Source organism: Bombus fervidus, chromosome 2 (genome assembly GCF_041682495.2).
Source record: "Bombus fervidus isolate BK054 chromosome 2, iyBomFerv1, whole genome shotgun sequence".
Lineage (NCBI taxonomy): Eukaryota > Metazoa > Arthropoda > Insecta > Hymenoptera > Apidae > Bombus > Bombus fervidus.
In genome coordinates, this window is record NC_091518.1 from 3,058,346 (window position 1) to 3,073,231 (window position 14,886).

At 32.8% G+C, this 14,886-nt stretch overlaps 1 protein-coding gene and 1 long non-coding RNA gene across 10 annotated transcripts in view; one reads left to right on the forward strand and one right to left on the reverse strand.

Moving 5' to 3' along the window:
* Ethr (ecdysis triggering hormone receptor) overlaps positions 1–14,886 on the reverse strand; it is a 79,358-nt gene that overhangs the window by 9,896 nt on the left and 54,576 nt on the right. For 8 of the 9 annotated variants that reach the window (XM_072021636.1, XM_072021639.1, XM_072021635.1 and 5 more), the window contains 2 exons: positions 4,477–4,585; positions 2,204–2,275 (listed from right to left, as the gene is read on the reverse strand). In XM_072021636.1, coding sequence (XP_071877737.1) covers positions 2,204–2,275; positions 4,477–4,585 — 181 coding nt within the window. The remainder of the gene's footprint in view (positions 1–2,203; positions 2,276–4,476; positions 4,586–14,886) is intronic. The other variant, XM_072021634.1, reaches the window with a different exon arrangement.
* LOC139997614 (uncharacterized) lies at positions 2,270–5,299 on the forward strand. The gene is made up of 4 exons (XR_011802970.1): positions 2,270–2,585; positions 4,287–4,712; positions 4,876–5,005; positions 5,097–5,299. It is a non-coding gene; the product is annotated as an uncharacterized lncRNA (long non-coding RNA).

Below are 14,886 nucleotides of genomic sequence, written 5' to 3' on the forward strand. Positions count from 1 at the left end.
GCAATAACACAAACAGAGAAATAATCGTAAAATAGAACTTGGAACGTATTACGGTGGTTTTTACAGCTTTCCTTTTAATTTCCATCTGGCTAGGTCATCATATTCTGCCCTCGTTATCCCTCCATTTATAATCCTTGCTCGTTTATCACCAGGAGTAAAGTCAGAAATTTTTCAGAGGATGTCTTACGGACCATTAAGGTTTTGCGGGTCACCGTCGTGATTTTCTTATCATCGCCACTCCATATCGATTTTTACAGTCGGATTTCCCCGGAAAATATCCCTGAGGGAAGCTGTTTCTCGCGCGTACAATGATATGGTAACATATGGCTTTAAATTAGTATCGTCTTCGGTGGAAACTCCCTTTCGCAATGTATATATATATATATATATATTGTAATTGAGAGAAACAGCTGCCTTTTGGCTGCTTCCATGTATCCTCGATTCTTCTTCAACGCTCTCCTACCTTTGTGGCGTCATATTTCACCAGTAAAAAATTGTTAGTACTGTTAAAAATGGTTAACCGCAGCTATTTTTCTCTTTAATGTTCCTGAAGATAAATTGCATAGTGTGGTAATGGAAAGTTTACTTCAGTTTGTTTTTATAAATATTTTAATGTCAATAGTTCCATCACCTTTTGATTTTTACGCGTTATGGTTGGCACGCGTGTCACAGTTTACTAATTTACTTATATAACGATCACTTCATCGATATTGATACTTGTTGAATCTTCATTTTTAAATACAAATCACAAAATGTCATAAATAGTTTTAAAGAAGTATATTTTTTCGTATTTCTATAGAAAGTTTCATCATATCTAGATATTTGCGCAGTGGTTGGTGCAAATGTTACAATTTTCGAATATAATATGGAGATCACTTCATCGATATCGATACGTGTTAGAACGTGTTCGTCTCTAAATGGAAATCACAAAATGTTTAAATACCTCTTGTTTGGCTATTAGTCTTGATGTTTCAACGTTTCATTTATTCATATCTCACGTCACGTTGCCGTTTCAATGATTATCTGTATCGCGACAAAAAATCGTCAAGCGTGACCGTGGTACTTAATTAAACGCTTCAATCGTCAAGCTACAATTGGTATAAAAATAGAAAGGAAAAATAAATAAGGAAAAATGTCGGGTAAGCAGCGTGCTTAATAGGACGAATGTTATTGTCTACGTAACTGGTGCACGACATTCAACTGCGTGATTCACTGCAGTTTGCAGCTCACGCCACAGTGTTGCGCCACTTTAACACGTTGTTTACGCCCTCTGGCAATTAAGTTGAAAATCGTCTCGGGAGTCGAAATTGTAAGCGGCCCTTTCGTACACTATGGAATGATTTCATGGGAAAATAGATTTGGCACATTGATGAGAACTCGTCTTTGAATCGGATGAACAATCAATTACAGTAATTAACCTCAGTTATACGTTTCTGACAGATAATTTTACCGAAATCTTAAAATGTAGAATGACTAGATTCAGCAATTACACTTTTGATCGAGAAAGACCAGTCAACTCGTAATTTTAATAGCCATTTTCTTGAACAAAATAATTTCTTTACAAAAGGGCTAAAACTAATTTTTAATTAAATTTGATTTATTTCTATTAAGTTTTAACTTTTTAATCATAGAAACTTCTGCTTAAGGGACCCGGTTAGTAGGTTAAGGTAAAGATAAAAATTCAAAGAATTGGACTTCAATTATCGATATATTTGTTGTACGATATTTTTTTATTTATCGAAAAACGTAATATATAATTAAAGGCTGTTAATATATTGCAATAAAAAACTTCGAAATATCGCGATATTAAGTAGTCCTAACTGAAATATACGGCAAAGGCAGTTAATAAAAAACAGAAAAACGAGTTTGCGTTTAATTGCCTTTTCACGAAGTTTATGAATGCCACTTCAGAGTTTCAAACTGTACAATATTAAATTCATGGAGAAAGAAGAGACCTGACATTCCAAGTGTTTCTCTCGAATGAACAGACTGCAATATTCTGGATATTTTCGTTACATAGAAATGCAGCATCGAGGGCGAATGAGAAAAAGAATGCAGAGGGACAAAGAGATAGCGAAAGAAAAATAAAGAAGTGGACAAGAATTGAGAAGCGAATGAAAGCATGGTATGCGTCAACAGCGAAGAAAGCGGATAAAAGAGAAGTGCGAAGTAACAATTCGATGTTTCTTTTCATTTGTCTCACCTGGTGCAAAGCGCCGCCGCAACCCACGCAACGAAGCAAAGAAACGTCGCTCTGGCCTTCGTGCACATATACCTATGAAAAAATACCTTGTGTCAATCCCTGTTTTTGTAAAGGTTTAAAAAGTAACTATTATTTTTGGTCTGATTTGAAAAATAAATAAGTGGGAACCGTAACTGACACGGATAGTCACATACGAGTTCTGCATCAATTCACTACTTGAAAGGGATGAATGATTTCGACAGACAAGTTTCACCAAGAGATAGAGAATAACGTGCTTTTGTTTTTAACAGAGTCGTCGCTTTCGTTCGTTGATGGAATTTCGACAGATCGAATGTTTGGTTAGTTTCCTGTCGATTGAATTCCACAATGTCTGTTTCGGAACGTGAGTATTATTGTATCAGAAGAGAACTGGATAGAACATGCAGCGTGGGACTTTTACCGTAGCATATTTTATAAACGGACGAATACGCGACTAACGTGAAGATGAATTTATTTTCTCTTTATATTCTGAACACAGATATACGGTATATGTATATATCGTGTGTATAAATGAACATTTAAAAATTTTATTGCCATTATAACGAGAATCGACTATCGTGATTGTATGGGCTGTTTATTTTGGGAGTGGTGTAAGTTCCCTTTGTCCATTTCCCTTTGTTTCGAAATATCGAAGTGTACGCGTTCTCATCGATTGAAAAATCCTGATAAAGGTCAAAGATAAGCAAAGTAAACTTAGTTTGTCTAAGTTTCTACGTATTAAGTAAATATAAATTCAATTTTAATAAAAGATCAAAAAAATTTAACAAAAATTAAATGGTTCTTTTTAGAATTAACTAGATGAATATCTTTTTCAGGGTCATGAATGGACTTATACAACTTCTAAAATTAGAGAATTGTGTAATTCATTAAATTTGTATTATTTAATATATATATGTGTGATATTTAAAAATAAATAGAATATAACTAAATAAATTTTAATTATCATAATATTATTATGTCAGACTCCAGTAAATATCCGTATAACTATTAGATTCTAGTGTTAATCCAAAATTATCCATTGAGAAAAATAAGGAAGATAACAACAATATGTAATACTTCCTTCAGTTTTAGGTTTGCACTTCGATACAATATAAATGTAAGATTATTAACAGTTTAATAATAGTTTAAATGTAATAATAATTTATCAATATATTACTGAATTCCATTTAAACAACTTGTCCATATCCGTACATGTAATATTATGCCAGATACAGAAGTTAGGATAACATTCGCAATCATTCGTTTTTGATTATTGATGCCTGGATTACTTGGATAAAGTACAATTTACAAGAAATGGATTTACACCACTTTCAAAATAAACGATTGAATAAACGCAATGACAATTACTAATAAAATCTCGATTAATTAGAATAAACGAATATTTTAAGATTTAAATTATAAATTGTATAAAAAAATGTTTCGTTTTCTCAATTTTTTCAAAACATGAACTTACACCGTTTCCAAAATAAACGGCTCATACTGACCTAATTTGAAACTTGTGTCAACACGTATTATATAGCACATGATATACTCATAAAAAGTTTCTATATGCAAGTTCGAATACTTTTGTGAGTCAATGTATTTCGTAGTATATATATATAATAACGTAAATCCTTGGGGTAAATAAGACGATCGATTTTAGAAAATCGAGTTTATTTTAGGAATAAATTAAATTATATACAATAACAGTTAATAACAAATCTACTAGAAATTTTACCAGGAAAATCGAAAATTGATTTTTTAAGTCCTAAATTACCGTTCTTCTCTCGTGATCTAACCTATTCATTAAAATGATTGCCGGTAAAACAAAGCAAAAGTAAAAATGTGGGTTGGCGGGTAGTTTGAATTTTATAGAATTTACATATAATATATATATATATATATATACTATATATATGTTATATGTACTTAATTTTTCACTCGGTATAAAGCATATACGTTGACTCATACTTAAGCTATATTTCATCAGCGCTCCACCCGATAAGTATTAAACCTGCAAACTCACTTTGACAGATTTTTCAAATTGATACTTTCCTGGTTACAGAGAACGTAACATACTCGCTACGATACGACCTTTAAGTTAGTGTTTTGTTTACTTGGAAGCGCCACACGGTTCGTGACCGATTTCATAACTATTCCAAAACCAATTGTCTCTGTATTTGTCGAAAGTACACAGAAAGATGCTACGTGTTTACTTGTAAGATATTGCTCTATGAAATATTCTCTTTACTTACCCAACTCGTAGGGGTTCGCAAATTGCATAATACCGCTCGAAACTGATCGCCAAGATCGTTAGAACCGAAGCGTGTGCCACAGTCAATTCTACAAATGGTACCGCTTTACCTGAAATTGGAAAAATTTGCTATTAGCAGAGAATTACTCAAATTATTGTTAATCGAAGATTACAAAGGAAAAATATAAAATAGTTAAGAAATATTAAAAAATAATACAAAAATATTTCACTTTGTTCGTAAGCCTTGTTCGCTAGTATTGTTCATAAAAATATCAATTTGCTTGAACATTCGCAATCTAATCATAATATAGAATAATTTATGAATTAATAAATAATTAATTAATTAAAATAATAATACTTTATGTACTAATACTAAATGACTGAGATTGACTACTTCTAGAGAGGTTGGGAGAGGCTGGTCCGATTACTGGCTGGGATATTCTACTGATTGATCGATCAGCTGACTACAGAGGCAATTTGATTGGCTGTTGATACTTGAAATGCTCGAGTTTATGCCATACATTCGTATCGTATGTACATATATTCAACATATTAATACAATTGTCCATGCAAATAAACGGATTTATTGTAAATGTGATTATTGTGTGTTGAATATTTCAGAAATTTAATTTGACGTGCGAGAAATGCGATCTCGTTTGTCGTTTTAATTTGCCGATCAGAGAATAAATAATTGACGGAATTTCGTGACTGAACAAATAAATGTCAGATATTTTAATATTTCGATCTAAATATTCGAAATTAAACAGAAACTTTGAACACGAAAGTCGGGTCAAGTTTCTCTTTCAAAGAAATACCTATTATTATCGAAACATGTATTTTATATAACGGGTAACTCAAAAAGAAACTTTCATGTATGATTAACGAAATTTAACGTAATTCTCAATTTCATATTAAAATATACTTTCAAATATATTTAATATATAGTATAAATATATCTATAATAATAATAAATATATTTAATATAATTTAAACATTTAAAACTGAGCTGTCACTGAACCCGAAAATTAGTTTAAGCTTTTCTTTCATACATCTAATTTGGACTGTTTAATTATTATTATTGAAGCATAATTTAAGAGAATGTTTCACATATAATTAACGAAATTTTTTCCCAGATATTCGATATATTCAGCTTCATCCTCTCTTTTGACATAACTGCAACGGATTTCAAAAGTTGAAGGGTCAATTTTCTCGTTGAACAACCGGGAACGAGATTTACGATTAGAGATTTATGGTTGTGGAAAGGAAGCTTGCTCGACAATCAGGGTGTCGCAATAAACTGGTACGAAGCTCTGGATGCTATTATTTTCCGTATACCTTTCTTCCATTTACTCTATGTCCACGGAGTCCAGAATCGGCTGAGTAATTTTGTCCTTGTACTGTTTCCTGGAAGTCACCGTGTTTTTTCGGTGAATATATCCACAACGAAACAGGAAGCATTCTATTACAAACATAAAGTTCTCCGAGTCGTTACCCCTTTACTTTTTACTCGACAACTTCTCTGGCAATTTATTTTGCTATTTAATTTAAAGCGTACTTCGTGTTTCAGATTATTATGTAACAATCATATAGCCATACGTATATTTATAATTGTTATATAACAATTACTCCTTTATGCTTCGTTATGGCACCTAACTTTCAATCTTTTAATATAACTGAATAATTTTTATTCTATTTAAATATAACTTTAAAAGCCACGGTCTTTCAATGTTTTAAAATATATTTCATGATTTTAATCATCAATGGTTATCATAGAGTGGAATCTCATACCACGCAAATTTTTTTACTTTAAATTTCATTTTCATCGTAATGTTAGTTGTAATCATTGCAAAGAATAATCTTTTTTACAACTAATCTAGTTTTAAATAATAACAAAACATTTCTCTTCAACAATTCCATTTCCTTGACCGCATTAATTTTTTTTTTTTATTTAAAAAAGGTAGAAAATAGAAGGATTTATTTTTCTCCGGTTCTAATAAATTTGTTTCTGAAATTGGAGAGTTTTGAACGGGTGGATCGAAGTTTACGAGACGAAATTAGAAAAAAGTGTCCAATAATAGTACCGTCAAAGATTCCGGAAGCTTGGAAAACGCATAAGCCATAGGAAATTATGAGTCATTCTGGAGCATTGATCCACTTTGGTTTCCAAATATTTGTTCTTGTCGACGTTGCGTTCGTAAACACAATCGTCGCAAGAAGAATTCAGTCCCCGTATTATTATTTTGCCTTGTACCAGCCACCGTTATTTTTAATTCTTTATGCGTTTTAGTGATATTTGTAGAGCATCTGCAACACTGAATTATGTAATTTGACTTTCCGGAACATATCCAGTTACTTACACAAAATAATTTATTCGAAAATAGATATTATTTTAACTAAGACAACGAATATCCTTAATGTTATTCAATGATAAAATAAAGTCACTCAGTTTCCAAACAGCCTGTATTATATTTAAAAGATCACAAATCACGCGGATCATAATTTTTCCTTCCTTCAAATACATTCAAATCCACAGTTACTTTCGACATTGAATAATTTACTATTATCAATCTGTGGAACATTCTGTATAAAATTTTAAAAACAGCAACGAATTGCACGACTATCGAAGCAGATAATCGTATCTTTAAATTCATATTTACTCGTTTACTTTACGATCACGTTGTACAATCTTCAACGCGATATATGAAAGTGGTTTCATCTCGTTCCGTCGAATTTCTGCACGAGTTTCCAACAAGTCACTGCAATTGCCGTGAAAATTCTCTACGAGGGAAAATAAAATAACGAGAAAGAGATGTATATTCGAATTCCGTCAGATTTTTCCTTCTTTTTTTCCTCGTGCAAGTCACTTTCGAACGTGCACAGAACGACAATAATGCGCTGAGCATTTCTCCTCGCGTAACAGGAAATGCCCCTTCAAGATTGAACGACTTCCGGTCAAACGAAGTGGTAGAACCAGCTCTGCAACTTCCGATGCTTGGAAAATCTACCAACGCAGCGCACATGGAAAGAGAAGAAACTGAACAGCGCTCTCCTTTGTTTCAATTTCACCCACCTTTTAAATTGCATTCTGGTTTTATTATTAAACATACTCTTTAATTTATATCCGCCTGGCTAATTTTTTTCTACTGAACATAATTTAGATTCACGACTCCGCACGATGCAATTAACAGGACGCATCGATTAAAATACTGCGTTTAATTGTTTCATTAAAAATGGAAACGTGGACACGAGAATGGATAATCCTTGTGCTTTCATTATGACTGTTAGAAAATTAAAGGTTTTGTCAATAACGAGTTGTGGATTTATATTTTTTATATTTATATATTTTATTCAGATTTATAATTATTTATAAGAGCATAAGAAATTCTGGTATACAGTGGAGTTACTATCTTAATATAATAGTATAGTAGAATAGTATAGTAGTAGTATAGTAGTAGAATTATCATTTTAAATGATGATGGTTTTATTCGTCAAATCGAATCTGTGAACCAAACTCTTATTGAACAAAATTAGTTCTTACAATGGACTAGGTATATTTAGAAGTGTGTAAAATGATGGAATATAAATATACAATTTTTTGAAGAAAAATTTCTTCGAATAACTCCAGTCGACAGGTAGATTGAAAATAGTCTACTTTTCATAGTTAGCATGGTAAACGCTTTGTAAAAGGGGAGCGAAATATCGCTGTACGCAAACGAAGAATAAATGGAGTCGTGTAGCAACGTGAGTATTTCAAAAGGTTACCACGGTCTTTATCGTTGTCGTTGTAGTCGTATATCAAATGCGAGGTGTTATCGTACATGCGAACGCGCCTGCATAATGTCTATTGGGTTGGCAACTAAGTGATTGCGGATTTTGTCATTAGGTGGTATCGATAAAATCCGCAATCACTTAGTTGCCAACCCAATAGTTTGAGGATTCACGCGTGACCATTTTGTCTTTGTTTCCTACCTCGTCGATGAGACTGTCCTTACACTGATACTCGTACGAAAGAGAAAGAAGACAAAGGTGAAAGATATTTTTCGTCGGGAAAAAGGAAACAGAGAGCGAGTTGCTGTGAAAAATATTGTAAAAAGAATGCTTAATGCGAAAAAATGTGCGCTTTCGGAAGAAAGAAGAAGAGAGATTTTTTCCACAAATACTAGAAAATATCTTTGATGTAAAAAAAGAGATGTTAAAGTATATAAAATACACAAATTTACACTGTGACATTTTCGAATGATTAACGACGTGACGAGCGTAATATGAACATTTGTAATTATTTAAACGATCAACGTCGTACAGTGCATTAATGCAATTACGCGTACGACATTTACATTACAACGAACGAATAACGATGGTCGAGAAATGAACTGGAAGCATTGATTTGCAATTATCGGGCTTTCGAATTGACAATGGACAGCACACCGAAGAATTATTTGTTTTTAATAATTTATCAACGATTAACCGAAACTCTCTTTGTTATTCATTCTTTCGCAGTTAATAAAACGATTCGCTGCGTCTGTCGGCGCTCCACTTTGTTGTTATTTTGTTATTTATGAGTATCTAACGTAAATAGAAGACACACTTCGGTTACGGCTAAACTGGAATCGAACGGACGTTCGATGTTGAATTATGGATTTCTAAAGATTTCAAACGAACTTCGGTTACTTCCAGCGTGAGCTTTAAGCGTCTATAAAAGCAAGAAGAAAATACAAAATATAAAACGAATATAAATATTGTACGGTGTGTTTCATTTCCAATAATTGGAAATAAGGTTGTACATTCAATTAAGAATTTTCAAGGAAAGTTAGAAGAATTGAAAGATTCCTTATTTTCGACGAATTTGTACCTTGAAGTACGAATTTTCAAATACAGTTGAATAATTCAAAGATTTTTTTTTCTTCAAAATTCCATAATTGGCAAAATAATTCCCCGTGAATATTCCTAAAAATTCTCACAAATGCAGAAGCAATTTTATTCTAATATGCAACCACGAATTTCTTTTCCTACATTTCCCCCATGAAGTTCTTATCAGTTCTCGTTAACGAAACATGTTTCGTTGCTTCGCCCGTGAAACCTGCGCCCGATAAGAAACGCGCGGCTTAAGACGGATCGTCGTATTTTTGATTATCGTTCCGCCTAGTTCGAGTCCAGTATTTGGTAGCAAGAGGTTTGTTTTCCGGGAAATTCTCCCCTACAATTGACGGGTATTTCTGTCACGAAACACGTAACAATAAAATACCAATGATTTGGGGAGTAGCACTAATAAATTAGAATTTCCATATTCGATGTATATTTCGTTCTATACGTTTAATTATATTTCGATCATTTGGGCAGACGAGTTTGGCTGAAGCGGAAGATTATGAAAATAAGCATAAAATTCTTTTGTTATATTTTAAGAAATTTGATTTCGTACAGACGAAGATCTCGTAGGTCAAGTCTTAAGAAATGTTTTACTTTTATATGTAAAAGATTAATTGTTCCAAGAACTATGAGCTACTTCAGACCTCTATTAGTTCTATTGTCGCGTTAGTTTCTAAGATTCCAATTATTGTATAATTGCATATAAATCTGTTGTTTAAAATCAATAAAATACTAAATGCGCCAAGTGCAATAAGAAACGTATTGTTGCAATATTTATAACCAACAGTGTGTATTGGTCAGACTAACGAAACAGCTGATGAGAACTTGTTTTAAATTTCCAGTAATTTTCTAAAAGTTCAAGCCACTTTTTCAGCGTTTCTGTCAAAGCGACGAGAGTATCGCCCAGAGGATCCGGCGGTGGAAATCGGCGGCGCCTTTTCCATTCTATTTCCTGCCACGAAGGTTAAAGAGAATTGGATAGAAAGCGGCAGGACAAGGAGGTGTTATGCCGGGCGTAGCATTAAATGCCTTAGCCTCTAAGAGCAACGGTAATTCCTAGCGGGAGGTAGAAGTTGAGCCGCTCGTTTCAGCCAGCCATCAACCTTGTCCATCGCATCGAGCTCGAGCCGAGTGTGTCGTTTGCTAACGCGTGCCCTTTTCGTCCATTTTGCCATAGCCTTGCTCAGGCAAGTCCTCAAGGCCTTCACGAAACAAATAGAACAGCAGATCGACTCCGAGAAGCTTATTTAATTAGCCATCGTTCGCAGATTTTATCGCTGAAATTTATTCTTTGGGTCGATCTTCTCTGCATTCGCCTTATCGTTAGTTGGCATTGGTTGCATAGTCAATCTTTGGGAAAGATCCTCACGTTCACATTACGTCAAACGATGATTTTACGGAAGATCGGAAAATTTCACCCAGTGCTTTTGATTACGAAGCAATGTAGCAATTACGAAATAATAATTATAGAAATTGTAAAAATAATAATAATAAAAAATAACAATGTAGGAAAAAAATAACATTGCTGAAAAGATTCTTTGTTTATATAGATATAAACATGACGAGGTTTCAACTGCTTAATTAAAAGGAAGCAAAAATAAATAGTAATGATAATAATAGTAGTAAATTTTAAACAAACATAGATATTGTTACATGAAAAAATTTTGGAACTAGAGGATGGACTGACTGATAGATTTTTGTAACGAGAGCTTATACAGCGTCGTTCTAGAATTGTCTGACAGAGAATTCTTATACCTTTAAATTTCAAAAATTTTAATTCACCAAAAAGCACAAAATTTAAATACGTCTTTGTTGAAATGACAAAATGAAACTGACAAATGTCTGACAAACAGAGAAATATGTACAAGCGAACACAGTACGTGTATTATGAATTTAAACGGATGTTCCTAGGGCGTTTTCCACTGCAAGTGAAATTAGATTTGTCATTGAAGAGTAGGACCAGCAGACGTGACATTTCAAAGAAACCTTTTTGCTAATGAAAACTGTAATATATTCGAGAGAAAACTGATAATACGCGAGAACGACGCTGACGGATTTGAGACTGAGGAATCGTCAAAAGAAATTCATCCTGCATTGTTATTTCCACGTACACCTTCTCTTAAGAAATTAAAAAATTGCTTAGCTTGTACTTTAATTTGCGTAATTTTTAAATCATTAATTTTCTTTACTTGTTTCGTCTTTAATCTTTTAGTTTACGGCTTAATTTGACGCGGGGCTGTTTCTCTGTAAGGCGGAGTTTGACGCGAATTACGCGTATACGATACAGCACTGCAATATGCAACATTGCTGTTAATATAATACTGTTCTCTACGCAAGCACATTGAAATGAATTTTTTGATAATCAAATTATAATTTCTTTTTTAAGGTATGATGCATATACTTTAACTTTAATAATTTATTTTAATAATTAATAATACAATTGAGTGTGATACATGTTAAAGTACGGTACGATACATAGACCCACGTCACAATTTTCACACTCATAGCGCGATAGTGTTTGTCAAATTGCTCTTAGTTTCATATTTTAAGCTTGAAGATTCTAAAAAATTATAAGGATACGAATTGGCATGTTAAAAAGAGCATCTAATAATGGTATATTTATTTTAACGAAAAGCAACAATTGATACCTGGCAGTGGCGTATCAAAAACAAAGACTATATATTCTGTCTGTATATTGTTAACGCTGTTATAAAACGTTGCGAGAACGAAAAAAGTGTGAAGTAAGACAAATGAAAAAGATCATTTAGCTCAAACGGTGAGCGAATGAGTCTGTAGAGTGAGCCACTATAGTGGCGCATCGTTCGTAAGAATTTAAAAACCTGTCTTTCGTTCAAATTTTAGGAATTTAAGGAATTTCATTGCAATATAGTAATATATAGCGGAACATAATATATAACTATATCAGTTGAAAAAATACATACCGCAATAAACAAGTGTTAAACATAATTATAAAAATAATATAAATTTATTTTTTCGCCTTATGTCCGCAATTTTTAATCTCTGTATGCATCAAAATTGTAGAAAATCCAACAGAAAGGTTTCTAATTGCAAATATCACTCTATTACGTTCGAAAACTCGCAGAAAACAAAGAATTTTCCTGTTCCTGCCCTTCTCTATGCTTAGTAGATTAAACTCTTCAATTGAATTACGTTTACGTTTATAGTTTCAATTCTGGCAAAAGGAACACCGTTGCTATCTTTTGTTCTCTACCCTTATTACGGTTAACTATTAATGTTTACCAGTTTGTAAATAAATAATTACCATAATAAATTGATCTCGTTAAAAGTTGGTGCAACTGGTTTCTGGGCGGTTCAGAAACTGGGAATTAAATTTTGTTCGTTAAAACATAGTTTAATAGCGAGATACTGGAGGATTTCAAAATGCTATCTGTCATATTGGAAGCGAATGATTCGATGGACGTTTTTCAATGAAATTTTGATTATTATTGGTGTTGAATAGTTCTATTAGAAAATGTAGATATTCAGAATTAAAATGTTATAAATCGAAAGATTCAGAATTGGAATGTCGGAAATTACAGCGTTCGAGATTCAATGATTCGAAATTCAAGCGTTCAAAATCGAAGCGACCAGAAGATTCAAAAATTCAAAATTAAACGAAATCGAAGCGTTCAAAATTTAAACGTTCCATCATCGAATTGTAACATTATATATCGAACATTGAAATATATTCGAAACTTAAATATCCAAAAATTAAACATTCAAATTTCCGATATCGTCATCAAAATATCGTATGGTGTATCGATGAATATCGTGTCGTTAGTTACTCATTTAAAGAGCATTTAAAACACAACCTCTGAAATTATCGTAAAAAAATCCTCGATGGTAACAATTTAATGGATTCTTGACCTAAAGTAATTCGAAGTGGAACAGGTGGTTCCATCGCGAGGTCGATCGTTCTCGATGATCGATGAAGACAAAAGTGTTTCCAGCAGGACTGTTTCAAACTGATCCCTCGTAAATAATCCCAAGAGCAACGAAGAAGTAACAAAACAAGGCTAACAAATTATACCTGCTGTCTGATACTGGGGAAACAATTTCTTTCGGGGCAAGCCTTTACGCGAAACAGGCTTGCCCTTGTAGTGTTTTACATTCAAATAGAAATTCCTCCATAAACGCGTCTCCGCGAGAATGTCTACATCTTCTCAGTCTCGTCTGTTCTTATTTTCCTCTCGCGCTCTATTACAATTTATCACTCGGCAGAAATTAGTAAGAATTTCTTTTATTAAAGGTAATAAACAATCTCAATTAAAATAGAGATTATTATATAAACTGAATAATATTATTTCATCGCAGTCGGATTTTTATTAAATGTTTCGTTCGCATTAAAATTATCTTCGATGTTTATTATTTTGAAACGTCGAATTTTCCGTGAATTTTTAAACTTCGATCCTCGCGTCCGAACGAATCGAATTTTCAAATTAGAAAGTCAGATGTTGTTTCATGAATTCTGACCGTAGTGATGGAACGTTCGTGACCATATTATTTATCTGGCAATGATTTCATCAATAAAAAATGATTTCCCCACGAAATGTGCATTTTAATATAAATGTACATTATGGTTTTTTTTCTACACATTGGCAATTAAACACTTGACTTTTAAATAATATTTTCTTTCAATTTATTCAAATTATACGAAACTGGAACTGTTTTCTTATCGCTGCGATCCTTGCGATTTCGCGAAATCAACCACAAAGGGAGTAAAACTGTGCGACTAACTCTGCGAACGACTCGTTAAATCATAACTCGAGAAACGATAATTTGCTGCACGTTATGAAATATTTAAGTTGAAACGCCGCAGGAGGAATGTGTAAGGTACATATTGGGTTGGCAACTAAGTGATTGCGGATTTTGTCAATACCACCTAATGACAAAATCCACAATCACTTAGTTGCCAACCCAATAGCATCTACTGCAGAGCGTCGGCATTTTGGTATCGCAGTTTCTGCCCGGGTATATGGCCAGAATAGCTCAACTCAAAGTAGAGGCAATGGCACCCTGAAATTTTGAACTTAAAATCGAACATCGAACTAGTTATCTTTATATCCGGTTACGTATTTTCTGCTTCTAGTTTGCTGCAATGCCTCGGGTTATTTTTGAACAAGCTATTTTAGGTTACTTTATGTGTAATCGATGTCTTCGACAAAGATGGGTCAACAAGATTTTATGGAAGCCATGTTGGTAACAGAGATGAAGTTGAAATGCTTTAAGAGTAGAGGCGAATAGTAAAATTTGTTTGGAATTTATTTAGGAAAATTGGAAGTTACATTCGGAGAAGCTAAGGTATCATTTGTTTTAAAGTTTACTTGAAATTTATGTAGTAAAATTTATATGAAATTTATGTAGCAGTATTTATATCAAATTTATTAATTAAAGTCTATGAAAAATTTATTTAGTAAAATTTGCAGCATTTTCACAAGGAGTAAAATATTATATAATTATATAATTAAAAATATTATATATATATGTATAATATATATATTATACATTATTATATAATATTATATAT